We start from the raw sequence: 27,209 nt of genomic DNA, 5'->3' as shown, positions 1-27,209 counted from the left end.
TGGAATGAAATTTTTGATGAATTATAGTATTATGCAATTTTACATGTGTGCACAAAGAAACACACACATACACATGTCATTCTGTTTGGGACTCGCTTGAAGACAATGGGTGGAATTTATCACTGTGAAGCTTTATTTAGTGGAATTCCCAGGGAGAAATTAAGTGGAATCACCAGGCGTGATGTTACTGGTAAAGCAGAATCACAAATGGTGTGGTCAGTGTGCACCAAATCAGTAGTCGGTAATAGCTAGTAAGTAAAATGGAAATAAATATTGAACAGAAAAAAGGTACAATGACAAGACAAATCCAACATTTGTCACAGCAACCAGTAGAATTCATAAAAGTAAACTTCATTTCTTAGCATACATCCAGGGTAATGGAATGTGCAGTATATTGGTGGAATGAAGTAAGAGTAAGATTTAGTGACTGGGTCATAGTTGGAAATTCAGAAATACCACGTATTATCTCATGTTATTTCCTTAAAAATATTTTTATTTACACTCATATGAGACCAACACATATTCTAAATAATCAAATATTTTTAAATAATTTTAAATGTAACCACTGAAAGCACTGTATACTTTTACAAAACTGTACATTCCATGAATATATAATCAAATATATTTTATTATAACATGACAACTATACATTGTACATCATTATCTCTTCCTTCTTGTAATAGTTTTCTTGTAAATATAATCGCTATAAAACAGGGAGCTGTAGCTTTTTCAATACATGACTTTTAGAGACTAAACAGATTAATTAAATGTTGCTTTACAATAATGTCAACCCATTACTTCCCAGAGTCCTTGCAGTGTGAAGCCATCTTTTAGTTTTTCTATGGCAAGTCCCAACTCTTCAGAAAAAACAGGCTCACGGTCCTGTTGCTTTTTTTCAGGAAATGAGGAAGAGAGGAAATGAAAGAAAACGAAGGTTAATACTGTATAATCAATTAGGCCATTAGGAACTAACACACTATTAAGTTTTCACTAAAAATAAAATGAAACCTTACCTTATTTCCATCAGCAAAATAAGCCTACAACAGAAAAGTAAAAAAATATATATTAAAACCTTAAAAAGTAATTGTCTAAGGATGCTATGTAATGTTAGTCATACTCAAAGCAGACCCACTGAAATCAGTGGGCCTACAATTATTATATATCATCTTAAATATTTTAATTATAAACAGCACAACCTTGTGTATGCCTACTGAGAAGCCCCACTAAGTTCTATGGGGCTTATTCCCAGGTAACTGGATAGTACTGCAGCCTAAGAATTGAACATTTGTTAATTCAAACACAGACACCAAGTAACTCAGTTCAATTAAATACTTTTGGATCTAATTATTTAATTATCTGTTATATCTGAAGTGGTTATTAAAACCATGTACTGTCATTTTGTTTCCCTTTTTGTTTCCCCATTTTGTTGCCATTTCCCCCTTATTCAGTATGAGTAACTCCATTTTACACTCTGTCAAATAAAAGAAAAATCTCTTCGACTTGACAAATTTATAAAATATAGTATTAAACAAAGTAATTTTTTCTGCCAGTTTTCAACGGCCAGTTTTCTGCCAGATTGTTTAAACACAAAGGAAATGCTTCGATCATACATAACTTACAGCAATTGTGAGCAGTAATTAAAACAGCTTTTTTTCACTTTGATACACCACACTGAAACAGAGGTCAGGACTGTTGATTATTTCAACAGCATTAACACTCTTAAGAAATGTGTTCTAGTGTCATGCCTTTGGTGACTGTCAAACAAAGAGTGAAATATTCACATGAGAAAGTTATTCACATTTCTTTCCTTAATGAAGTAAGGAACCCAAAGGTGCTTAGCAACTCACCAGATATTTGAAGGCATACTGAAGAGGTAGAAGATATGTGATCGCATTTTGATCTTTGAAAAATCCAGTGTGATTGTAATAGATGTATTGTCACAGGTGGTCACTATACTGTGTAAGGGACTTCTGCCTGTGCTATAGGATCCCCTTCCTGCTCCCAAGGGTCTCTGGAATTATGGTGACTTTTAAAGGACCTCAGAAGTTTTATTTTGTTTGTCTTTTACAGGGCAAAAAAATAATCATGTGTATTCTTATCACTTCATGCAGCTGGACCACAAGAACAGCATAACTTCAAAGTGATTGCCAGCTGAAATGGAGCCACTCTGTTTAATCACAAACTCAAATGAGTATGAAACATGCAGGTGAGCAAGATATAACCTACTGCAAGTAGGCTCCCATTCTTCACAACCAAGAATTTTTCTGTGAAATATAGGGTTGGACCCAGAAATGAATCCTATGCAGCGGGGCTTTCCTGGCCACCACCCCCCGCTCTAGTCCTCCATTACCAAAAAACCACCTGCTCCCAAGTGTCAAGGGACCCTCTGAAAGAAGAAGAAGAGGAGGAGTTTGGATTTGATATCCCGCTTTATCACTACCCGAAGGAGTCTCAAAGCGGCTAACATTCTCCTTTCCCTTCCTCCAATGTGGGAAACAATGTGGGATTGAGTACAGGGGCTTTGGAAGCACAGGGACCAATTTGGTGGGGCTGCCTTTCACAAGCAGAAGTCCCTCTGTGCTTGAACTAGGCATATTTGAATCCATCCCACAAAGTTTTGTAATCTTCCCATAGGATCAGAAACATTAAGTGATGCGCACCCTGACCTGTAGATCAGAAGGAAGCTATGCTGGGCCAGTCACAGTAAGCCATAATTCACGGCTTATCATAAATGCTGTCCAATCACTTCCACTTCTCTCTCTCATAATGCAAGTGGGAGGATCAAGCCCACAAGGTTTACCGTGATATCTGAAATGGGGATCATGGTTTTTTTCTTGGCTTGTCAATTATGGTTTGTCAGGGAGAGAAGCCAAGCTTTGCCGCTTGATCATCCCACACACACTAGAGCAGGAGTGACGTGGAAGTGATCAGGCATTATTTACAGTAAGCCATTAACTGTGATTTACGGTGACGTGTGAATTGCGTCACAGAGTTCAGGGGGGGTCAAAGTATGCACAGGACTACATAATTCAAGGTAAATTAACAGAGGATTATTGTTTTTCTGTAGAACCTTACCACAAAAGCATCTGTCTGCTCATCTGCCTCAATCTCTACATCATCCTGTATTTGTTCCACAGTCAGATCTTCTATCTGCTGAGGCTGAAAATTAATAAATGAAAGAAAACACTTTTAAATCTAATCTTTAAATCTTGTTAAGTAAATAGTAGCTAGTTTAATTTCTATAAATCATATTTTTAAAATAGGAATACCTTTTCTTCCATTTCGTAATCTACACCAAATATAGGATTAACTGAAAAGACCTGATGCAATGATTTTATTTCTTTCGCTGTTCCCTCTAGTTTTTCCACTGGGTCAATCTTAAATCCAAGCACATAACCACCAGTCTATAAGAGAGTATATGTTGAAAGAAAACATATCCGATTGTTATCCCACAGTATGATGACCCAAATTCAGTAAAACCATTTTGGCTGAAATTGTGCTACAAAATGTTACACTGTATCAACGATAAGCCACAGTTTTATTAGGAAGATGAGGCAAACCATTGTCAATTTGAATCATGCTCAAGTATTAAAAAAATTCAGCTATATTGAAGCAATGCAACATCTATATTAAATAAATATAGCAATTTAGTGGGGCTTTGCAGTGCGTTACATGTTCACTATTAGTCACCATGTTTTTATGAATGGCTATAATTGTAAATATAGTGTTACAAAAACAACGGAACAATTCCAGGTTTAAAGCTATTTTTAAGTACTAATCTCAACTGTGCCATGTGGAAAGTAATCAGCAATGACACATTCAAAATTGCGTTTCTGAACTATTTACTCACAAACAGATCTACTACCAAGAACTACTAAGGAGCAAATCATTTCAGAACTCAAAAATAGCAAGTGACCAAGCTGATATGCTGGTGTCTCATTCAGAGATTTGATTAGTCACCTGGTGCTCATTTATCATAGTCATTATTCTGTGAACTCATAACTAAGCTCTTCAGATTGAAAAGATCATACTACCATGACATCCTAATTAAAGCAGCAACTTCCTCGGGAATAAATACCACCAAGTATAGGTGCTTGATTGAAGATGTTTTAGAAATGTCTTAATGGAGTTTTGTATGGAATGATTAAAAAACTGAAGGAAGTACAATATACGGAGTTCTTACCGCCTGAGAACTCTCAATGACAAGTGCCAAGCCAAATTTTGAGTCTCTGATCTTTACTGAACGCTGGTTGAAAAGTAAAAACAAACAAAAAAATTGTTTGTTAAAAAGAATGACTGAAATATGACTCCTTAATAGAATTAACTGAAATTACTGACAGTGACTCAATGAATTACTCTATTTCCAGTCACTTGTAATTATAAACACACATGAATTTTTAGTGGAGAAGAACACTGAGAACATTGAAAAGTTGGAAAATATCTTATCTGGAAACTTTGATAAGAATTCTGTTCATATGCCTCTGACAAAAAACAACAATAATGCTCAGCTAGCAGCACTGGCGAAATACCATGGAAACCATATAAACTGACCCATGTTTTGAAAGAACTAGTGTACCATAGTGGTAAAGAGTGTGAGCTATGTACAGCTCAGTACAGAGGAAATGCTATTGGCTTGATGCAAGATGTATGTGAATCTGACTGCAGATTTTGGAGGTGGAATATCCTCCATGTTCTCTCTATGAGACTAAAAGCTGACCAAACGCAAAGTTTTGTCCATCAGTATATTTCTGCATAAGCACTGCCTAATAAGGAAATATTAGATAATGCATGTCACAGCAAACTTATCCAGGACAAGTCTCTAACACCAAAGACACTGTACCCCTTCCACCATCATCCAGCTAAAAGACCACTCACTTCAACCACCAGAGGAAATACATACTGTAAACCCACAACTTATGCACATTTAACTTGTGCACATTCAGCTCTATGTGCTTTGCAAATTTAAAAATTAAAACTAAAAAGGGGGTGGGCATCTGGGAAAAAGAGACTTTGGCAATCCCACCTGCCACTGAACCCTATATACAATCCCTGAAATGTAACCCCGCATGCAAGTTGCAGGCTGACTCTATGTACTTCTAAGATTTGTCAGCTTTGTCAAGTTTATATTAATATCCATTGACACTTGCCAAAAATTGCATAGTATTTCTTTGGAATTATATATACAACAGTTAAAATAAGGTAACCCATATTAATATTTAGGCAAAAATATTATGCTGTTATTGTACTTACAATTTGTAGATATGGGATACTGACATTAAAGCTGTCATTCATATTAGCATGCCAAACTACTCTTACATTTGTAACAAAAAAGGTACCCAGATTTCCCTAGGAAAGAGAGAAATTATAATTAGTTGGTACTAGCCTTCTATAACACTATATTAGGTCCCTCTGCATTTAAAATGTAAAGAGAATAGCATTTTTTATTTACTAAAACTCACATTTAAATACAAAATCCATTGGTGAAACCCTTACTGCAGCAAACCAGAGTTGAACCATAGTACAGTATAAGAAGCTTTCCATTGCATCTTCAGGACTCAAAATAATATACCATTCAAGTTCAATGGCATGCAAGACACATATGCCAAAGTTAAAATAGCAGTATACAAAAATAACTTTTTGCTCTGCAATATTGCTTTTGTGTCTGTTTTCACACACTAAAATAGTCACCACGCTCTGTTTCACATGCCAAATGTATATGGGTTGCATCTTGAGAAATGCAAGACGAAGGAAATTTGTGGAAGTGACCTTCCCACCTTCTGCAGTGGCCTTCTAAATGTTTCTCCTCAGGAACAGGGACCCTCTGAAATGGGGTGGGGTGGGATACAGAGAACTCTGGAAGATGGGTGGACTGATTGAAACTGGGCAGAACCAACTTGTGCCAGGATAGCTCTTCTTTCGTAAGATGGTTCTGACCAATTTTGGTTAATTTCCCTTTCCTCCAGCAGCTCCTTGTGACCCAGTCAATACCACAATGGAGGGTCCCCTGAACCTCAGGAGTGTCTTTGGGGGATTGGAGGACAGGACAGTAGAGTGGGCAGGGAAATCCCCTACTGTGAGCTTCCTTCCACTCATGGTTCTCAGGAAACAGCCTTATGAAATTCAAGTAATATGACAGAACTCGCACATAAATATTAAAGAGCTAAGAATATTCCGCTGAACCTCAGTGCCATGTATTTTTCAAGTAGTCAGTTTCACAAGGTGGTTACAGAACTTCTTTGTCAGATTTTGCAGGAAAGGTTTTTAAAAAATCACATTCTTAATTTCAGTTTATGAATATATCACACTGTACCTGATCACTAGATAAATTCCAGACACCATTTATTTTGTCATATACTTGTTCTTTGGGTAACAATCTCAACTGCTTGTTTTGAATTAATGCACATCTCAGCTTAAGCTCACGGTACATTTTTGAAGTTTCATAAGCTCTAGGAATAATAAAACATGATTTCAAACAATGATAAAAATGTGGAAAAAATATTTATACTCCTCACTTAACCAATTTGCCTCCTCTAACTTGAGCAACATGGAAGTAATTATGCCAGAGATTCCTGAGTTTAGCTTGAAGGGAAACCTCCACAATGGGATGGCCCTTCCTCAATAAGATCCTTTATCCTAAAAAGCCATTTATCTGCCCATCCTGAGAATATTCTTATCTTGAAATATAAGGGTTGCTCTGTGTATTTGCATACATATGCACGCCAATCCCAAATTATTACCATTTCCTCACTGAACAAAATATATGCAAACCTTTCATTCTAACATTCATTGATTATATGGCATATGCAACTAAACCAACTAACTTCATTAGGATTGTGCTTCAGCAAGCATTTCCTGCTTCTGTGCAAGACTAACACTTTTTAAAATAAAAAAAGCTCAAGTACCTGTGTACAGCAATAACAGAGGCAAAAAGTCTGGGGCTTCCAGGAACCACATTTGTAAATATGAATTCAAAACGTGTATTGTTACATTTGGTTAATATATAAAGTGCTTCTGTCTGGCCTCTTAATTTCTGTAAGAGAAAAGATTTATAAGATTTAGTATATTAGTACCGCAGTTTCCAAAAGAAATTAACAATCTTAATATTTATGTATTCTCAGTATAATCAGAAACCAGTAACAATTTCCAGGATGGTAGCCATGTTAGTCTGTTGCAGCAAAAGTGTCTTCTCACACTTTAAAAACTAATCAATTGCTACAAGTCTACTTTATTAGATTCAGGAATTTATTACCCTAATCGAGATAAAATGGTTTTTATACCACTACTAGTATTAATTAAGTAATTAATTGGGGTTTGTTTGGAACTGTTTGTCTTTTACCACTACAAGTATTAATTAACTTACCAGTGCCAGGATATCTGTGTTACGCTCAACACTACTTTGTGAATGTTCACTTTACTTATTCTGCGTATACTTATTTTGTAGACCTAGTTGTATCCATTTAAGTCAAATTCAGAGGGCACCCACTGAAATCAACTGGTCACTCTGAGTCTGACTTAGCTGAATATAACCCCTAAGCTTTAAATGTTGTAGTCTGTATTTTTCTGCATTTCATTTCTCTCTGACTTTACTGCTTACACATCCCTTAAGGTGTCACAAGGCTTTTTGTTGCTTTTGAAATTCATAAGACTTGCTCACAATTAAATGTTTTTTAAAAGAACTGGAAAATCATGTCATTTGACGAGAGCATGCTATATATTTCAAAATACGCTCGAATTCAAAATTTGTTTCGTAAACTCACCGAGTTAGCAGTTCTTGTTGTTGTGCTTACAAAACAATTGTAGCCAACAGCTAAGGAATCAGGGAAAACAAAAACAGTATTGTTAAAGATGTCATTGAATATCTCCAGATATCTGTCTGGTATATATTGTTGTCTGGAATAGAAAATTGCCCAAATTAAACTTAACCCGGTGTGCTAGTTGATTCCAACACAAGGGTTCCTGCTAGCACAACAGGTCTTCCTCCCTCTCCACCCCACCTCCCCCAAATCTGCTCTGGAGGGTCAGGAGAAATCCCAGAACAGCACAAAGGGGAAGGAGAGGGGGGTATTTCCATCTGACAAGCAGAAATGCTTGCTCTGAAGGAATGATCACATAAATTCATTAAATTCATTAAATAAAACATTAAATTGAATTCCTCCCAATGAAATCACTGTGTGACAGCTATGTACTAATTGTAGCTGCAGGAACACGTGCTGCTACTATAATAGTAACCGATTCACAGGTAAACTCAACTAAATTAAATGAAACCTACTCCCAGGTAATTGTTTATACCACTGCAGTCTAATAAGACTTGCTTCCAATAACCAGAGGCTGCAATTTTTCAGTGCTTATTTTTCCATGGAACATTTTCTGTTTCATAGTAACAATGAACAGATGCCAAAACAGTTTTAGCCAAGTTTGGCACCTTCAATATTTTTTGTTTTTGTTTACTAAATACAAGTAAAAAAAGCAGGCTAATCACTGTCTAGGGAACCCCACAGCATTGCATACTTTTGAGAAGACATGTGCGGCATAGTTGTTTATCTCCAAAACTTTTATTTTACTTTTCTTTTGAAAAACCTTACAACACACACACACACAAACACACATACAAAGACAGTTCCTTCCCTCAGGTTAACAATCCAAAAAGACATGGCACAAAAGGAAAATGTATCGGGAAGGAGGAAAAAATAAGCAATCGCAGGTACAAGAGCTTAGTTTCAAGTCCTTTCAATGACCAGTTGGCAGTGGAAAAGTTGAAGAAAAAGAAGTGCCAAAGTATCTGAGCACACTGTTAAGAGTGGCCTTCTTGAAGCTTGATGTAGTAGCTGCTGCCAGAGTATAGTTAACCCTGGTGTCAGAGTTTTCTTAAATAAGAGATGTATGGTGCAGACCTACCACCCCCCCCAGCCAAGTCTATCCATGGTCTGAGGTCCCAACCCACATTCGTCCACAATTAACTACATGTTTACAAAAGGCTAAGCTACCACAAATGCTATTTATATGAACAGAATTAACATCACTTTGAAGAATACTATTTGTTAGCAGGTAACTGTATCTTACTAGACTAGACACACTACTGTAGAAAAACAGCTTTAGAGCTAAGCTGACATGCCCTTGATAAAGATCATGAGCAAATAAAAAGAGCCTGAAAAATTTCTGCCCCCCCCCCCCCAGTTTTATAACCCAGTAAAGGGCAAACCAAGTTTCTGGTTGCCAGCACAATGGACCTGAAAGGAGGCTGGCCACAGTACGTCATCCTTATTTATAATTTTTTAATATTATATCAGTCTGAAAGTTGTTCAACATTTAAAGTTAGTAGTGTGATGAGTCATATGCTGAATCAGAACGCTTTTTATATGAAGTGACCTTAGGAAGTATGAAACACTGTGTGCTCCTCACAAAGAAAATAGACAATTACAGTGTGAGTTGGTAAGGGACAATGCAAAGTCTGCAAGGCTTTCTTATTTTCAAGAATGCCAGATATACCTAAGGAAAGCTAGAATTTTCAGTATTTTCCAGAATGTTTTGAGAACATTTACTAATGCATTCTTTACATGGGAATAATTATGTCAATTATAACTACTAATATAAAGATAGTATACATAACGTTAATAGAGTGATGAAGGTTACAGTGAAACCAGAGCCTTCCACTCTGATCCTAATGGTGTTTCACAGCTCTGAAACTATTGGGACTTACTTTCAAGCATATGCACTTAACACTGGGATGTAAATGTCTCTCTCTGAAACAGCAGCAGTATCAGGTAAAGGAGAAAAGCTTTTGATTAACTAGTTATTTTTTTAAATGGTATAGAAACAAAGGATGGGATACTTACAGAGGTTGACTCTAGGCAATACAATGGAGTGCCAAATAATTCTCAAGTTTGTTACCAAAAGTCTGCCTGGAAATTAAAAAAAAGGGGGGGGGAATCACCAGTTAATTTATAGCAAAATTATTCTAATACTAGACAGACAGAAAATACAAAGGCTATCGTACTCAATCCTATGTACTCAGTCAGGATCTTCTACACCCAGTATCCCCCATCCATTTATTAATGTCACATATATAAAACAAACAAGTGGGATGTGCCAAAAAATGTGGAGCACTCCTTTCCTGGGTTTCAGCCAGGCATGACCTTCTCTAATATACTCCATTCCAGCCCCACCACATTTTTGTTTTTTTCTCCCAAACAGCCAGCTTTTGATTCTGTGATCACTTGGCTTGCTCAGTTTGTGATGCTTTTGTACTACTGCAAATCTAACAATCTCCACAAGCCTACTGATACCTCCCTCTTGTGCATGGATGGTGATATTTTTACTATATAAGGGTTCCCACTCAGAGAATGAGTTTACTATTTGGGGTAGGGTCATTGCTCAGTGGTAGAACATCTCCTTTGCATCCGGAAGGTCCATGTTCAACTCTCGGTAGCACCGGGAGAGAACCCTGACTGAAACCTTAGAGCAGTGTTTCCCAACCTTTTTTGGGCAAAGGCACACTTGTTTCATGAAAAAAATATCGAGGCACACCACCATTACAGCCCCGTGACGTCAGCGCGCAGCGTCACGCCGGGAGGGACGCACGAAAGGGTAAGTTTCAATTTTTTCCCCTCCCCCTTGCCTTCCTTCTGTGCCAACTGCCAAAAAGCCAAGAAAAAAGCCAAGACTTTAGGGCAGCAGGTCGACACGGAAGAAGCTCCTACCTAAGGACAGGTGCGACGGCCGTGTCCTCTTCTGCCACACTTGGCAGCCCTGCCTCACGGTCGTGACTCCCACCCTGATTTCTCCCCGCAGTCTGTCCCCCGACCTCTTCTGAAGGCTGGGGGGGGGGGACAAGGGCTTTTCTTCCGACCCCCAGCATTTTAAAAAACCCCGGGACAGCGGAGGACTTCTCCGCTGTCCGGGGCAATCTTAAAATGCTGGCGGGCGGCATTTTAAAATCGCCCGGGACAGCGGAGGACTTCTCCGCTGTCCGGGGCGATTTAAAAGCCCCTGGGAAGGCAGGCAGGGGGGACAAAGATTTTCGCCCCCCACCCGCCTTCAGAAGAGGTCCTGGACCTCTTCTGAAGGCGGGCGGGGGCGAAAGCCTTTGCTCCCCCCTGCCTGCCTTCCCGGGAGAGCGGAGAAAGGCAGCGCATTTCTCCGCTGTCCCGGACGGCTTTTGAAGGCAGGCTTTTGAAAGCCGTCCGGGACAGCGGAGAAACGCAGTGCGTCCTTGCCGCTGCCCCCCCCGACTTGGCTGGAAGGCTGGCGGGGGGAGAAGCCTGCTCCTCCCCATCGCCAGCCCCGCAAACTCGGGGGACAGCGGGAGAGGCGCAGCGCGCCATCCCGCTGTCCCCCGACTAGGCTGGAAGGCTGGCGGGGGGAGAAGCCTGCTCCTCCCCATCGCCAGCCCCGCAAACTCGGGGGACAGCGGGAGAGGCGCAGCGCGCCATCCCGCTGTCCCCCGACTAGGCTGGAAGGCTGGCGGGGGGAGAAGCCTGCTCCTTCCCGTCGCCAGCCCCGCAAACTCGGGGGACAGCGGGAGAGGCGCAGCGCGCCATCCCGCTGTCCCCCGACTTGGCTGGAAGGCTGGCGGGGGGAGAAGCCTGCTCCTCCCCATCGCCAGCCCCGCAAACTCGGGGGACAGCGGGAGAGGCGCAGTGCGCCATCCCTCTGTCTCCCGACATGGTTTGGAGGCTGGCGGAGGGCTTCCTCCTCCCCCAGCCCCGCAAGCTCCCAGAGCGATGCCAAAGCTGCGCGCAGCTTCGGCATGGCTCTGGGTCCCGTTCTGGGGGAGGGGGAAGCTCGGGCTTCCCCCGCCCCAGCCCCACGCCTGGCGGTGGGGGAATAAATTTTTTCCCCTTTATTCCCCCCCCCCGCCAATTTTTCCCGCGGCACACGAGGCAAAGTCTCGCGGCACAGTAGTGTGCCGCGGAACACCGGTTGGGAAACACTGCCTTAGAGAGCCAGTTACTGTAAACAGCAATAGGGAACTCGATAGGGCAATGGTCTGAGTCAGTATAAGGCAGCTTCCTATTTTCCTATGCAGAATTCTAAGCATAATAACCCATTCAAATCTGCTGTTCAAGAAAATAAGCAGAAATGAGTGAACTGCAACTATATTAGAAAAAGAGATTGGGCAAGCAAACTACCACAACGAAATCAAAATCTTTCAGGACCTACATACTATCTAAGATCTGCAGGAGGGGAAGAAAGGGAGCTGATACTACATAAATCACAAGGAAAGGATATAAAGGCAAGTTATAAATATTTATAATTAATAAATAAATACACATGGCGATCTTGGACATCTGCACTGACACATCATCGTAATCTCTAATAATAGCAAACTCAGGTGGCCCAGTGCCAATCACTTGGGAAGCAAAATGCTGCAATCCAAAAATAAGGTCATGGCTTCTACATATGTTGGGAATCCCCCAGGCATGCAGAAGAACACCCATTTGTGAAACAATAAAATAACGCTGGGCGGAAGGTGGGAAATAACCCTCCAAAAACTGCCTGACAAGAACCTGCAAACTTTTAGCTTGGAAGAGAGTGCTGGTAGCACTTGAGAAAGAGGGAGAAACGAGTCAATAGAAACCAGAAGTTGTACCTTTCTCTCCATTGTTTCCTTTGGTATCTTCAATAGGATCCAAACAGTCAATGAGAACTTCACCTGGTCTCATTTTCATTTGCCTATAACAATATTGCATGTTAAGTTGCTGCTTCAGCCCTTGGTTTTCTTTTATTTAGGTAAACCAGTAATATCCCAATGAAACATTTTGGGACAATAATGCTCACACACAAATCCAAGATCTATAATGACTTTGGAATAAACTTGTCTTCTCCCTAACCAAAGAAAGTTATCTTTCCAAATGAAACACTAATTGAAATGGCAGAGTTGCGCAGTGACATTCACCTATCTGCATTTTGCATTACTTCTCATGAGTACTGAAAATGTTAATCAAATGTTTTAACTGTAGGTTCCAATCAAAGTAGTTCCCTGCAAGGAGGAATGTGTGACATCTTGGTAAGCTTGTTTCCATTTTGAAAGAAACAAGTTTATTTTTTATTTTTTAAAGTGCTATTAATCCAGCTTGTTGTTTAAATAATCTATTGGTAGCCACCAGTGACAAGGAATCACACACAGGTGTGTGCACAGAATACCATGAAGGTGAATGAGCATCCCAAGTGCTCAGTCCCTTCTCTAGGCACAGGCCAGAAACCAAGCAAGCTGGCAGAGGATGGAAAAACCCCTCCTTCATGCCCATCACAGATATACAGAGGGGCTGCTGGAGGAGGGTAGGGCTCTCTATCCTTCCTCAGTCAATCTCTTTGCCCCCAGCAAGCTAGCAATTTTTTCTGGACTTATTTACGAAGTTGCAATTGGTCACATCTCCAGGGCAAGTAGCAATGGTCAGTTCCTAGCCAGCATGACCAGCATAGCCACTCTTTTATCCTCTATGAATTTGTCCCAACATTTATAGTCATCACTACATCTCATGGCATCGAATTCAAGCCATCTTGCATCAACAGGCACATGGTACATATTTACAGACCTGGTGAAACAGTTTGTATAAAGTATAACCTGTATAAACAAGTCTAAAATCACGTACTTGTCTGTTCTGTCCAGGCCAGAGGCACCTTTTTCTTCTTAAGTATCAGCCATGGAGAGAGATATTGCTGCAGTTTAGATTGTCAATTTGACCAATTATCAATTTAAAAAACAACAGGCTACGCTTTATCCAGTTTTTTAAAAAATCTTCATTTGCATCAGCCACAAGCCACAGCAAAGGAATAAATAAAATGCAGATATAGCTAGATGGTTGGCTATACAAAATACGTTCCGAAAAATTACGACTATACAAATAAAAGAGTTAATAACTGTCCTTGATCTTTTATCCCGTTGGTTTCACTTCTTTTATCCCCTTCTTCTTCCAACGAGTCCCTCTCCCAGCCCCACTCATCCTCACAATAACCCAGTGAGGTAGGCTGGGCCTGAGAGACAGTGGTTGTGTGAAGGGGAGAAGAGCTAACCCGAAGATCTAATCCGGAGGCTGCATGCAAACCGCATTTTAAAGCACATCTCCCCCCTTCAAAAGAATCCTGGGCGCTGTAAATATTAAGACTCAGAGAGTTACAATTCCCAGCAATTCCTTAAAAGTACGTCGCCCATAATTCTTTTAGGGAGCAACAAATATGCTTCGGACGGGCTTTAAATGTGTAGGGAAACTATATAAATTCAATAAATAATACTGATATTGACATAATAATATATCAAGCGCGACTTTTTTGTGTTCAGGAGCGGAGAGGCCGTTGGCGTCCAGGGACCTGAGGAAGCCCGCTTAAGAAATAAAAGAGCCCCGAGAAGAGCCGTGCCCTAGAGAACGTGGGGAACCAAAGACGCGTGTGCGAATCCCGAGTTTTATTTTTAACGGCGAGGGCGGAACCCTCGGCGCCCGCAAGATGGCGCTGACAGACTTGAAGGAAACGGCGCTCTCCGCTCTCGGGCTCGCGAGGCCCGGAAGAAGCGGCTGCTTTGCCAACGGCTACTTAGCGAGGGTCGCGAACTCCCTGTCGCGACGGAGCCGCCCGCGCGGGGGACACAGCGAGAAAGGGAGCCCCCGTTCGCGCGAGAACACTCACTGAGAGGTGATGTCGAAGCGGACGTCCCTGTCCTCCCACAGCGAGTCCGCCGTGGCCGCCATGGTGACCGCCGGGCCCCGTCTCGGCGTCCGTGCGCCGTTCCTTGGCAACTCTCCGACGGGCGCCGGCTGGGGACAAACTTCCTCGGCGCGACGCGCGAAGAAGCCTGTTGTGCGCATGCTCCGGGCTTCTCGGGCTGTGCGTGCTTTTCTGCTTGCTGCAGGCAATCCGCGCTCTCGTTAACGACGCTCGGCGGATCGAATTAGGGACGCCAAGGCGCGCCTGCGGGGTGCATATAGGAAACTGGTTTCCTGGGCTCCTAAGAATGCCAGGCGGCCTGGATAGGGATGTATTTATTGCCGAGCCTACCTCCCAGGGCTCTTGCAAGGATCAAAGTGGGGAGAGCAATAATGGTAAACCGCCCGGAGTTCCCTGGAGGAAAGGGAACGTCAATAATAAACGTTCCATCGTGCCCAGTCGGTGGGATTTGTGCGCATTGCTTTCTAACAAGATTTTAAAACCTCAAAAATTATGCCTGGCTGGGACTAGGGATGACGCCCCTTTCGGAAGGAGGCTTATCTCCCAAGAGCCAGCCGGAGGATGGTCAAAACCTTACTTATAGGAAGGATTCTGGTGGTGCCTAAATGAAAATTCCTTTATTGAAATGATTTAAAATGCTTTGCTTATATTTTTCTAGGGTAATTGCATTTTTCTTCTTTTTGTTTTAGTGTTTGGCGGTTTTATGTTTTTTTAAAAAAATAATGTCAAGTTGTTTTTTTAAATAATTATTTAAACATGCTTTTAGCACCCTTGGGCTACTTGAGGAAAGGCATTAAATGTGTTAAATAAAATTTAAAATGTCTAGGCTATTATTGCTATGAAATATCACTAAATACCAATATTGTGACAACCAGTATTCTGTTAGTTGGTGGAAAGGTGTGCATGCATATTAAATACAAGTTTGAGATGCCAGCAACTACAATATTTTTAAATAATGTACAATGTGTCTAAAGTTAAGATTTTTGTTAACCACTTGTGTGTGTGGTTGCTCAGAAATCCCACAGACTTCAAAAGGACTTTCTCTTAAGTAAACATGCATAGATTGCAACATTAACATTAAATCCACAAGGCACTTGAAAGAACCAAATAAACTTATGAATTGAACAGAGACTACAGCCTGTATATAAATCTATTTTGAAAGAATATTATTTATTCTTGGTTACATTTTCACAAAAGCAAACATTCAGTTCTAAATATCTTCCTCATATGACGTGATTAAAAGAAACAGTGATTTTTAATTAACACAGTGAGATGAGATGTTAGTTTTGCATCACCACGCAGATTTTTCTAGTGGCACAGAAATACGCTTAGTGCAAAATGTATTTTAGTATAGTTTATGCATAAAGTACCTTTTGCATGTTTAATGCTGATATATGTATGCTAGTAAACAAAAACAAAAAAACCTGGAATGCAGATATTTATGGGCATATGCTGACAGAGGTAACAAATTAACAACCCACTTTGAAACATGTATACAGTACTGATGTATCTACCTGCAGTGCCAGTATTCTACTGAGCAAGCAGTAGTTTTGTGAAACTAGCATGGCATAGTGTTTGATGCCCACATTCTAATCTCTTATATTTTGGCTCAGCAAGTTTTAGGACTGAGCCATATTAATATACAATTTATTTGGATACGTTTAATGTAGCTTTACAGGTAATTTTGCCATGCTGCCTCCTTGTCAATATTCACTTTCAACAGCATAATTGGAACGCTATGAGCTAGTTTGCATATAACACTCTTAACCATGTTTTGCTGCTATATGCATGAACTGGAACAAGAGCAAAAGCCTCACACTTGTATGCTCCCTACTCTCACACAGCCATAAAAAAGACTTGTAACAGTTACTTTCACTTTTCACAAATCTTGGCTTATCACATATAAAGCGGAGATCGTGGCTTACAACAAATGGGTTAAATAAGGCAGCTTTGTAGCCTATGCTTTGAGGTTAGCTTGTTTAAAAACTAAGGAAGAGAGGAGATGAGGCTTTGATGAGGTTCTTTCCATAACTTAGCATTACATGTGAACTAGTCCAATGGGTGAAAAACCTCTAGCACACCATGAGGCATGTATAGTATCTAGAAGACACGGTTTGGGGCAAAAAAAGGGTCATGTATCATGCCCAAAGTTACATAACTAGTTTATCAAGTGATGCAAATGACCAAGGAGTTTGTTAGGGTATAATAATGTTTTTAGGATTAACTTGTGCAACCTAACCTGTGCAGCACTCCTTTCTCAGAAGTACGCTTCCATTTTGGGGTTAATTGCAAATAATTGTGCATAGGGTTGCAGCCTTAAAGAAGTATCTAATTTCTACCCCTGAGTAACATTTACCTGCAGATTCCAACAGATGGAAAGCCTCATTTATTCCGGAATATAGTCCACAGGCAAACTGAAAATTGTGAAGCGAGAATTTGATGTGTGTATAAGGAAAGGGGTAACTATTGGTTATAGTTTTGCTGGCTCTATTAGGTTCTTGGAGACTGCTAGCTCTTGGGAAGGTCCTATAAAGAGCCCTCATACAGGAATTTATAACATTTCCTGGCAAACATAGTACCATATAGCTTTCTAGATTCCCATGGGTAAAACTTCATACTACCAGGAAAAGACAGGGTTCTTAACATCATGTTTCTACCATGAGTTAAATGAGACCCTTTTGAATTGGCAAATCACTCCTCCCCATTGTTTCCTGGTTATTTATTGCCCCGGCTGAGCTACTAAATTAAAAGCGAACATGGCAGGGGGCAGGGTAAAATCAGCCTCATACAGCAGTGGGGAAGTTTCTATTCACAATATAAGATATGTTTATTTTTGTTTTGTTAATGTTTTACAATCTACAAAGCATGCACGATTATTTCAGATTTGAGGGGTATTATCCAATGGTATGGTTTCTGCGAGTAGAACAGAAAAGGAAGCAGCTTTCAGAAATCTCCCCTCGCCCCTTTGTTGGCCCCCAAAACCGCCTAAATCAGCTCTAAATCCAACCATCTGAAGCAGATTTAAAGGCTGTTTTCCTTCCCATTCCCATGACACAAGGCCTTGCTGTCAGCTGAGCAGTGTGATGATACAATCCGAACGTATGTGTGGCCTCAGTATGTGTCTTAACATTGCACCTGCACGTAAGGAAATAGAAGATAGACTGCTCCATTGACTTCAGTAGGACTACAGTGGAATAAGTGGTTTGATGATACTGGTCATCTTTCCTCTTGTTAATCAAGTACAAAATACAAAAAGATCTTAATACATTTGCACAAAATCTCCCCTCTCTTGGCTAACAATCTTTTCTGTTGAATTCTGCTTGGCAAGCGTCTCTGTTAATATCCTTCAGCCATCTGTAAAACAGGACAAGTTATATAATTTGTACTGATAAATATGAATTTCTCTATTAAAGCAAAATTAAATCCGAGTGTTGTGTCCAGAACTTGTTTCCCAATTTCCAGTTACACTGTTTTCCCAAGTTGCTTATCAGAGCATCATTTACATAATATTTGAAAATATTCTGTGTACACATCATACGTCTAAAGCACATCCTCTCCAAGAATCCTGAGATCTGTAGTTTGTTAACAATGCTAGAAACTGTAGCCAGGATTTGTTCCCAGGATTCTTTGGTGGGGCTGTGCTTTAAATGTATGGTGGGTACACAGCAGACTGCGGTTCTCTTCTTTGCTAGAGGGTAAGGAGTTAGGACTTCTCCCTCACTTGGAGAATCTGGTAAATAGGAAAGTGAAAGAGCTATTTATCCAGGCAGATGTGTGGGACAGGATTAGAAGAAGGAAACAACGCAGCTTCAGGATGCTCAAGGCATTGATCTATTCTAAGAGGACGTGGAAGAATAGATTCTTCCTCTAGCAGATTATTGGAGGGAGGGAAAAAGAGAAGACCCCCTGAGACACAGTGATCCCCAGCTGCTGCTTGTTTTCTGGGTAGGTCTAAGTCACAACCTTCCTCCACCCGCTTACAAATATTTTGCAGCTGATTTTTTTGGGGGGGGGAAGGGGGGTCCTGCCATGCAGTTTGAGAACATCAGGTTTAAGCCCACAAACCAGTGGGACTACTAACAGTATGGTATTGACAGTGTGTGGCACAGGTCACACAACCTGTATAATGTTGAGAATTACTTTTTCATGCGCAACCTTGATTTTTCATATTTTATTTCTGAAGCTCTGATCTTGGGTGAGAGTGAAAGGACACACAAGTGTAACATGAACCTCTCCACGATCAGGAAGCCCTTGAAAGTGTGATCCTAGACAAGTCTATTCATAAGTAAATTCCAGTTTGTTCACTGAGGCTTACTGGCACATAAGCATGCATAGGAAAGCAGCATTCTTTGAAATATTGGGGCAGTGTCAGCACAGGCTCTTCCCAGAACTGCAAGAGTCTGTAGAAAAGCCTTGTTGGTTCCTACCTCAAGAGGAAAATACGCAGGTCTTTTTACAGTCTTCCTCGATATCAAAGCGGTTAGCATTTCCATCGCAGCCACCATACCAAAACTGAGCACAAGAATTGGCTTGCTTATCATAATACCATTTTATAATATACACGCGGCATGGTCCTTGATCTAATCTTAATTTACATTGTGGAGGGCTCAAGAGATTTTCTTTAAAAGAAACAAAAACAAAATATAATTATTCTCATTATAGTGCTTTACAAAAGTAATTGTGACAATAAAGTTCAAATTTAATCAAACATTTACCATGTTAGAAGTTAAATTTATGAAGGTAGTGCCGATATACGCTACCCCCCCAACATGATGGTTGGATAAATGGATAGAGTTTCTTCTTCTCTTCAGTATTTCTCCAGTCTTGCTTTACTCACATCTCTACTAATGTTTAAAACTTTTCCTCTCAATTTTTCTCTACCCTTATTTAAACACACCCACCCACCCCTTTTCTGTGTCAATCCCTTCCCATATTCAAACCTGTTCCTGCTCATTATCTCTGCTGCCTCATGTGAGACAGATAAAAGATGTGGAGCCCTCAAATATTCCACAGGACAGGCGTCTCCACCACTTCTGTGAAGGTGGCGTTCCTGGGTACCACGTGTATACATTAAATCACATATAAAATCCTGTAATCACCCTCTAAACCTCTGGAAACCCACAAAAATCCGCTGAACTCCCCCACAATTGCTCACTCCAAGCCTCCCTCCAAACCCCAACTCTCCATAGGCTTCAAAGATCTGGGCAAAGACCCATGGGATTGCAGTTACAAAGGTTCATGGGATGGCCATTTCCCCCTTTTCCACACAATTTTTGCTGCTTTCCCGCTCTTTTTGCCCCTTTCACGCCCTTTTGCAGTATAAACGGGTTTATTTACTTTCAGGCATCGAGCATATGCACAGTTGCACATAAGTCAAATGTGCGTAAGCGGGGAGACGCTTGTACCTTCTTTATACTTTACTCCAACTTCAGCTATTGTTTAATAACCCAATTTTCCTTGTAGTTCCCTCTCCCCTTGCTTTACTCAAACGTCTGCCTTCATTTTCCACACCCACTGCCGCTTCATGCAAATGCTAGATCGTGAAGAGGCACTGCAAATCCTCCAATTAGGGTTGTACAACGACATCATTGCATTTTTATTATATATAGGGGGAAATGGAAGAGCGTTAAAACTTTGATACATGTAACGACCTGGTTTGGGTGTAGGTGGCATGGAGGAAGCTGATGAATGAGAAGGTGGGAGCGTTTTCTCAGTTAGCGATGCCAACGGCGGTGATGACGATGGTGATGATGGCAATGATGGCAGTGCTGAAGTAACTGCTGCAGAATATAATGTTATACACACAGAGAGAAAAAACCATTCAAGAGATGGGATGACATATAGCTGATGAAGTACATTTTAATCCCTGAAGGTTTATGCCATAATAATACCTGCAGCGTCACAATATTATTTGTTATTTTTGCTGCAGCAGACTAACATGGCTACCCCTCTAGGAATTTAAGGAAAGGGTGGTGAGGTTTGTTTGTTGATTTTTGTTTTGCCTATGAGACATATCCTGTTAAGAACTAGATTGCAGAAAGAATTACCTTTAACAGGAGACAAAGATGAGAGATCATCAGGTTCCACATTGTAGTTCTCATGAGATGACCTGTGCAATTCTTTGGTCTGAAACAAATTCAGTTTTGTTAATTTTAAAATTTAGTGGGGACTTACCACCAGTGAACCTAACATTTACTGCCCTCAATAACTTAGGCCCCAAATATCTGAAAGGCCAACTCCTTCCCTACAGACCCTCTTGGCTGAGAAACCTCTTGGTAGTTCCACCGCCCTCAAAATTCAGGGAGTGGTAGCCCCAGATAGGACATTCTCTGTGCCCTAAGCTGAATAATTCCCTCCCCACAAAGCTGCATCTGTCACTTGCATTGTTCAGTTTTGTCATACGCTGAAGATGCACCTCTCGTCTTTTGATATCTGAGATATATATTTTTAGAACTCCATCTATTCTTCTGATCGTAAATTGTTTTAATATTGTATTTTGACATTGCTGTAACCCACCATGTCACTTTATAGGGAACAGCAGCTTAGATAGATAGACAGATAGATAAACAAATATTTGTTCTGTGATACAGAGAAGCCTAATAGAGACCTGCTTCATTTTACTTCTGTCCACAAAGAACCACTTGTGTTGGTTCTTTGTACATGGAAGTCATATATGCTTCAAGTTCAAGACTAAAATGTAGGTTCCAGAGCTTTCAAATAGTGTTTGCCTGATTTACGGAAACATGAAGCATCAACCAGGTGATGCTTTAGATAAAATTACCTTTAAATTAAAAGCACTGGAATTAGACCCTTCATTGAAATAACTTAATGGCTAACTAAGCTACTTATTGAAAATAAGTATTCAGTTTCAAAATACTAGCTGTAAAGGCAGTTATTTGCAACTAATTTTTAAAGAAAACCTTATCATTTTGTATTTTTCAGCTGTGAACTGTCCTGCGATTCAGATGAAGGGTGATATATAAATTTAATAAGTAATAATAATCACTACAAGTAAAAAGAGAGAATCCAGAAAATATCCAGTAGCCAATGAGTACCGGGATTAATGGTTGAGAAGGCTGGCCAAGATTTATAGAATCCACTTTCACTGTTGTTTCAAATTCATTTGATAAAACTGACTGTCCATTATTACTGTTTGTGTGCAATATGTATTGTGAAGAACGAGAAGATACTGAGTGGATAGATGGTCCATTTATGCTTCCTCCAGCTCCAATCCGATTATATATTAAGGCCCCATGTTCATCTTCACAAAACTGGTTAACAAGTTTGGACTCCAAAGCTTGAAACAAAAGAAAATAAAAACCCATTTTAAAATCCCAAATGTTGAAAAAAATACATTTTGTTCAAGAAATAATATTACTCATGCAATTTTCACTATGTTGAAACTTTTTTTTAAAAAAAGTAATTGTTCCTTAAGTCTTGGGAAGACTTCCTTAAGTCTTCTTCACATATGGCAATCCCCAAAGCATAGCCATTTATGTCAAAGTAAATGGGTTGTGTCCAGCTAAGTTTTACTCAGAAAACCCCTTGAAATTTGGGGACTTCAGTTAATAAAGCCCATAAATTTCAATGTGTGTGCTCTGAGTATAAGCCTTTTCCTCTGATGGGACTCAAGGCAGTTTGCAGATAATAAGAAGAACCATTAAAAATATAGAAAAAACAAAACACCCTCCCCCATAAAAACCATACAAATATTGGTGGAGGAACAGGGGGGACAGGGAGAACACATCGCCCCTGGCACCATCAAGGAGGTGGTGGTACCATCGTGGCCACCCCGACACGCGCCGCACAACCCCCCACTGCGCCACACCCCCGGGGCACGTGCCAGCCCCGGGATATAAAATGCCCCCACCTGCTCTCCGCCCCCAGTGTCGGAGCATGCAGCTTCGCCACTGCATACAAGTAATTACAATAAAAACAGCATGGCACCCACCCCTCTGCAAAGCAATAATTTGCACATCATATTTTATGTTTTTGTGCTTGCACAAAAGTTGGTATATTTTGCCCTAAGCATTTATTAACTGGTGCAGCAAACTATTAAGATAGGTCCACAATATGAAATTCTTATTTGTGTAATTTTAGGAAAATACATAAGAAAGTCTTGCTTTAATTCCTACCCCCTTGCTTTAATTCCTGCCCTGAGTGGAGAACAACAGAGGTCTTAGCAGAGTTCTCCCTTTGAGAACCTCAGCTTCTCATTCCTGTTTGCTTGTGTCCTGGGTCACAAAGGGACAAGAGAAGGACTGGGTGATCCATTCTATTTCTGGTCCATGCCAGTGTTGTCTATATTCATTCTTAAGTCTTTTCTGTCCTGTTTCCTTCTTAGTGTGGTGTGGGTTTTTTTTATAAAACCCCCCACATATTACCCTTCAACTATGCATGCTTTTACACTTCAGCTATGGCCACTTTGACATGCAGACCCCAGAACATTGAATGTGGAGCAATGCAGCCCTTGGCCTAAGAAAAGTTAACTATCTCTATAGCTTTGGGATATAAAATCTATGGATGAACATAACATTCCTACATGGCATGCTCTACATCCACTATGTTGTTCCAAGACCTTAGTGAGGGATGTAGAGGGTAATCTTTGACTGGAGGCACCCAAAAGCTTGAAGATGATCTGTGGGGACCAGTAATTCTTTTAAGAGCCATGATTACCTGGAAGAGTATTAAAGTCGTCAATGAGGTACATATGTTCTCTGTCAGGGTCTGATGCAATGAGATTCAGCTCCCGCAAGAATTCAACTTGTGTTGGGTCTGAAGTGTTCACAATTCCAATGGCATACATTTCGATGTTAGCTGCATGAGCCTCTCGGACAGCAATATCCAACTTGACGGCTTCTCTCTTATCCGCTTGGCCATCTGTGAGGACTATGGCAACTTTCCTCACTCCAGTTCGAGCCCCAAAAAATCCTTCCTGCGTTGCTTTGCGGATGGCTGTGCCTGTGTAAGTGCCTTCTCCCATATATAACATCTTCCTGATTGCTTGTTTCACATCCTGTTGAGTTGTGTACCTATTAAGTCCAAATTCAAGCCGGACCTCCAGGCTGTAGAGGACAAGGCCAATTCTGGTGGCATTTCTCCCTACAGTTACTCTGTCTACCAAAGCAGTGACAAAATCTTTGATTATTTCAAAATTCTCTGGGCCCACACTTTCAGAGCTGTCAATCACAAACACAAGCTCCATAGGTATCTCCTTGCATTTGATACCGCAGCCTGCAAAAAAGAAAAACAAACCAAATCCATTCAGATAGACCATATGGCTTGCTTTAATTATATACTATATTCCCGATGTGTGATGTATATGAGGATAAGTGCATTTTTTAATTAAAAAAGGGCAAACAATTGCAGCCTGCTATGAATCGACTTAACAGCTACACTCTTCTTAGGATAGAAGTAAGATTGCAGATGAAACAGAACCAATTTAAATTACTTGATGGCTTTAATGGAGATCTTAGTATGACCGAGACTTTCAAATTATTTATTGCTAATGTGAGATTCACAATGCTCACAGTGATAGATGGAATCACAAGAACCTTCCCACAGTGACAAACTCCCCGATAGGTCAGAATCTGGCCACTCCCCATTAGGTCAGAATCTAAGATTAGCCACAATCGGGCTGTGGACTGAGCACTGCTAATATTTGGGGACTGACAGAACACTTTCTCCTTTTGACTTAGCAATGTAGGCTAAATTTAAAAGTGCCTGCCAAAGGCAGATATCTGTTAGTGTTCTAATTCTCACGGCTCTTTCTGGGTGCTAAACTATTTAAATGTGAATTTTTAAATATTAAATTGACATCTCAAATGATTGGGCGACCTTTTCATTTCCCCTTGGAGTTGCAGATGTTTCGATAATCATTTTCTGGGAGGAGGAAATGATCGGCACAAACAGGCATAGGATTAGAATGAGAAGGCTTGTTGAAAACTTACCACATATCTCTTTAATCAATTTAATTATATCTTCTCTCTAGGTTAGAAAAGACAAAGAGTTCACATATACATTATCTGACGTCTGCTTTATTCCCAGCAATTTATAGCATGGCCTCTGCTGGCATACCTCAGATTTCAGGCATTTTTCATCATCAGAGTTGTTGCCAATATTGTTCATGCAATGAAGCTTAAGCACTTAAGTGCTGGACCATTCAGTCAATGCTTAAATGCTGCAATGCATCGTGGCTTAAGGAGCTTTAAGAGTAGATGTGAATACCCCTGGAAGTTCATAGGCTGCCTTTTGTGTGCGCAGGGGAATATTATAATCCCAATCAGATGCTGCAGCGCATTTCTTAAAATATAGAATTTATTTCTCCTAATGGAGAACTTTTAGTAAGGCAACTTTTCCACCACCTGCATTTCACCAAGATTATTCTACCGTAGCCAATTCTGTATTGGCTTTTGTATGCATCAAATCATTTTGCCTGAGTTGCCCAAGGATGTAAGATAGGATGTCTTTGGTGTCTCACTTAGCACAGCAGTGTTGGTATGTTTGTGTTTGTGTGTGCGGAGTGCAGTGGAGCACTACTGATGGCAGTAGTGCTGCTTGCTAGGACAGAGATGGGTGTGAGTTCAAGGGAGCTTCAGGTGTGTGTGCATTTGTGGGGTTGCCACTGCGTTTGCTATCACTTTACCTCACCTCATCCCCATCTCAGTAAGCACAGCATCTCCACTGACTTAGCACAAAGGTGAGCCAAGGTGGATGAGCAGGTGGAAGTCCACCTGTGCTGTCTTTCAGCAGGAGGACCAGACATCCAGCTGTGGGTGTTGAAGACAGAGCAGCCCAAGCAAGAAGTATATTTAAATCTGAAAGTGAAGATCCATCTACTCTCTGGATGGAGCTCCAGAAACAACAACATCAGCACACCTGGAACTGAGATCTGCACCTCCTTCAACCCAGGTCAGTTCCCTCTACAGCACCGCTTTGAAAAATACACTTTTAATAGTTGGTCGGTTTCCTACAAAAACACTCCTTTATTTTTGTGACTTCTAGTGTTGTATGGCTACCATGGTTTCTGACTTATTTTTTTAAAAAATATGTGATGTCTACAATGTCATTTTTATTTCATTTGGCCTCCTTTATCCCCCTTTTCCCAATAGCCAGGAAATTATAAAGAAATACTCTGAACAACATACTTGGGTATTCAGTGAGCTTTCTCTATATATGCCTTCTTCAAATAAAGCATTAAAAAAAATCTTTCACAGCTGCTCAGTGACACATACAGAGATTGAGATAATATTGCATAAATGAATTTTCTTTCCAAAGTATTAAGTGCTTACTGTTAGACCTTGCTCGCCCTTTGCTCCGGTTCTGCCCTAAAAAGACAAGCATTCATTAAATAACAATAACATTTTTATTATTTATGCCCCACCCATCTGGCTTGGTTTTCCCAGCCACTCTGGGCTGCTTACACCATACCTAAAAACATAAAACATAAAGCGTTAAAAACCTCCCGATACAGGGCTGCCTTCAGATGTCTTCTGAAAGTTGTGTAATTCCTTGACATCTGAAGGGAGGGCATTCCCTAGGGAGGGTGCCACTACCAAGAAGGCCCTCTGACTAGTTCCCTGTAACCTAGCTTCTCACAGTGAGGGAACCAGCAGAAGACCCTTGGAGGAGGACCTCAGGCAGAATGATGGGAGTGGAGACGCTTCTTCAGGTACACAGGACCAAGGCCATTTAGGGCTTTAAAGGTCAGCACCAACACTTTGAATTGCGCTCGGAAACATACTAGGAGCCAGTGAAGATCCTTTAGGACTGGTGTTATATGGTCCCAGCGGCCACTCCCAATCACCGATCTCTTAGAACAATCTGTGGGATGATTTCCTTGCTACTGTTTTAAGGTTGAAAATGTTTTATGTATTTTATTTTGCTTGTTAAGTAAGTTGCAGCATGATTATGAACCATTCTGAGATTTTTTAAATTAAGAGCAGTATTTAAATGATTTTAATTTATAACTAGCAAACAAACTAACTAACTAACAAACTAACAACAACAGGAGGGTTGTTATTTTTTTAAAAAAGAAAACAATCAACAACAAATACTTGTGTGGGGGAAAGGAATTTGGAGAGGAGAAGTCTCCTGGGAGAAAGGAGTATTTAATGCTTTCCCTGCTCTAAATTGTTCCCCTTCATGTCACTCCTCCCACTCCCATGGGGTCCAAATGTGTGTCATTTGTAGTTAGATGATTTTTTAAGTGAAAAAGTATTAATGATTTCTTATGCATATTATTACATACAGGTTCTCCAGCTGAACCAGGGTCACCCATGTTTCCCTTCTCTCCTTTTCTTCCTCTTTCTCCAGCAGCTCCACGATCACCCTTGGAATTAATTGCACAACATTCGTAAGGCATCACATTAACCACCTCTGTTTGAAACAACATGCACTGATGGGAAAGACTAGATAGTATTATTTGGAAGTTCCCTACATTTTGCAGCAGAAATGGACTCTACCATATGAATTCCAAATGCATACATTTTAAAAAAAATAATGCATGACTTGACAGGCCTGATCCATCCTAATTTCTTGACCACTTA

The 27,209-nt window shown here is 40.6% G+C and overlaps 2 protein-coding genes across 6 annotated transcripts in view; both read right to left on the bottom strand.

The window, feature by feature from the left end:
- Positions 1 to 610: 610 nt before the first annotated feature.
- On the bottom strand, positions 611 to 14,764 carry BBS5 (Bardet-Biedl syndrome 5). 3 transcript variants are annotated; one of them, XM_081896252.1, is made up of 12 exons: positions 14,623 to 14,763; positions 12,590 to 12,672; positions 9,834 to 9,899; positions 7,758 to 7,807; positions 6,903 to 7,030; positions 6,311 to 6,446; positions 5,251 to 5,346; positions 4,184 to 4,246; positions 3,270 to 3,404; positions 3,076 to 3,159; positions 1,014 to 1,037; positions 611 to 888 (listed from the first exon to the last, which is right to left on the bottom strand). In XM_081896252.1, exons 1-12 carry the CDS (start codon positions 14,682 to 14,684, stop codon positions 787 to 789), a joined length of 1,029 nt encoding a protein of 342 aa, XP_081752378.1. In that variant the 5' UTR covers positions 14,685 to 14,763; the 3' UTR covers positions 611 to 786. The 3 variants fall into 3 exon arrangements, with proteins under 3 accessions (XP_081752378.1, XP_081752380.1, XP_081752379.1); XM_081896254.1 differs by lacking the exon at positions 14,623 to 14,763 and adding an exon at positions 13,593 to 14,506; XM_081896253.1 differs by lacking the exon at positions 4,184 to 4,246 and having other exon boundaries at positions 14,623 to 14,764.
- A 1,038-nt stretch (positions 14,765 to 15,802) lies between these two features.
- LOC309367103 (uncharacterized protein) overlaps positions 15,803 to 27,209 on the bottom strand; it is a 53,482-nt gene continuing 42,075 nt past the window's right edge. Inside the window, exons 29-37 of one of the 3 annotated variants that reach the window (XM_081906422.1) lie at positions 26,912 to 26,992; positions 25,953 to 25,988; positions 24,612 to 24,648; positions 23,338 to 23,895; positions 21,717 to 21,958; positions 20,709 to 20,787; positions 20,313 to 20,441; positions 19,089 to 19,280; positions 15,803 to 18,015 (exon numbers count right to left, since the gene is read on the bottom strand). In XM_081906422.1, coding sequence (XP_081762548.1) covers positions 19,090 to 19,280; positions 20,313 to 20,441; positions 20,709 to 20,787; positions 21,717 to 21,958; positions 23,338 to 23,895; positions 24,612 to 24,648; positions 25,953 to 25,988; positions 26,912 to 26,992 — 1,353 coding nt within the window. In that variant the 3' untranslated portion in view covers positions 15,803 to 18,015; position 19,089. The remainder of the gene's footprint in view (positions 18,016 to 19,088; positions 19,281 to 20,312; positions 20,442 to 20,708; positions 20,788 to 21,716; positions 21,959 to 23,337; positions 23,896 to 24,611; positions 24,649 to 25,952; positions 25,989 to 26,911; positions 26,993 to 27,209) is intronic. The other 2 variants (XM_081906423.1, XM_081906424.1) reach the window with 2 other exon arrangements.

Source organism: Podarcis melisellensis (assembly GCF_964234715.1).
Source record: "Podarcis melisellensis genome assembly, chromosome: 1".
NCBI classification, from domain to species: Eukaryota; Metazoa; Chordata; class Lepidosauria; order Squamata; family Lacertidae; genus Podarcis; species Podarcis melisellensis.
This window is presented reverse-complemented; position numbering and strand designations above follow the sequence as displayed.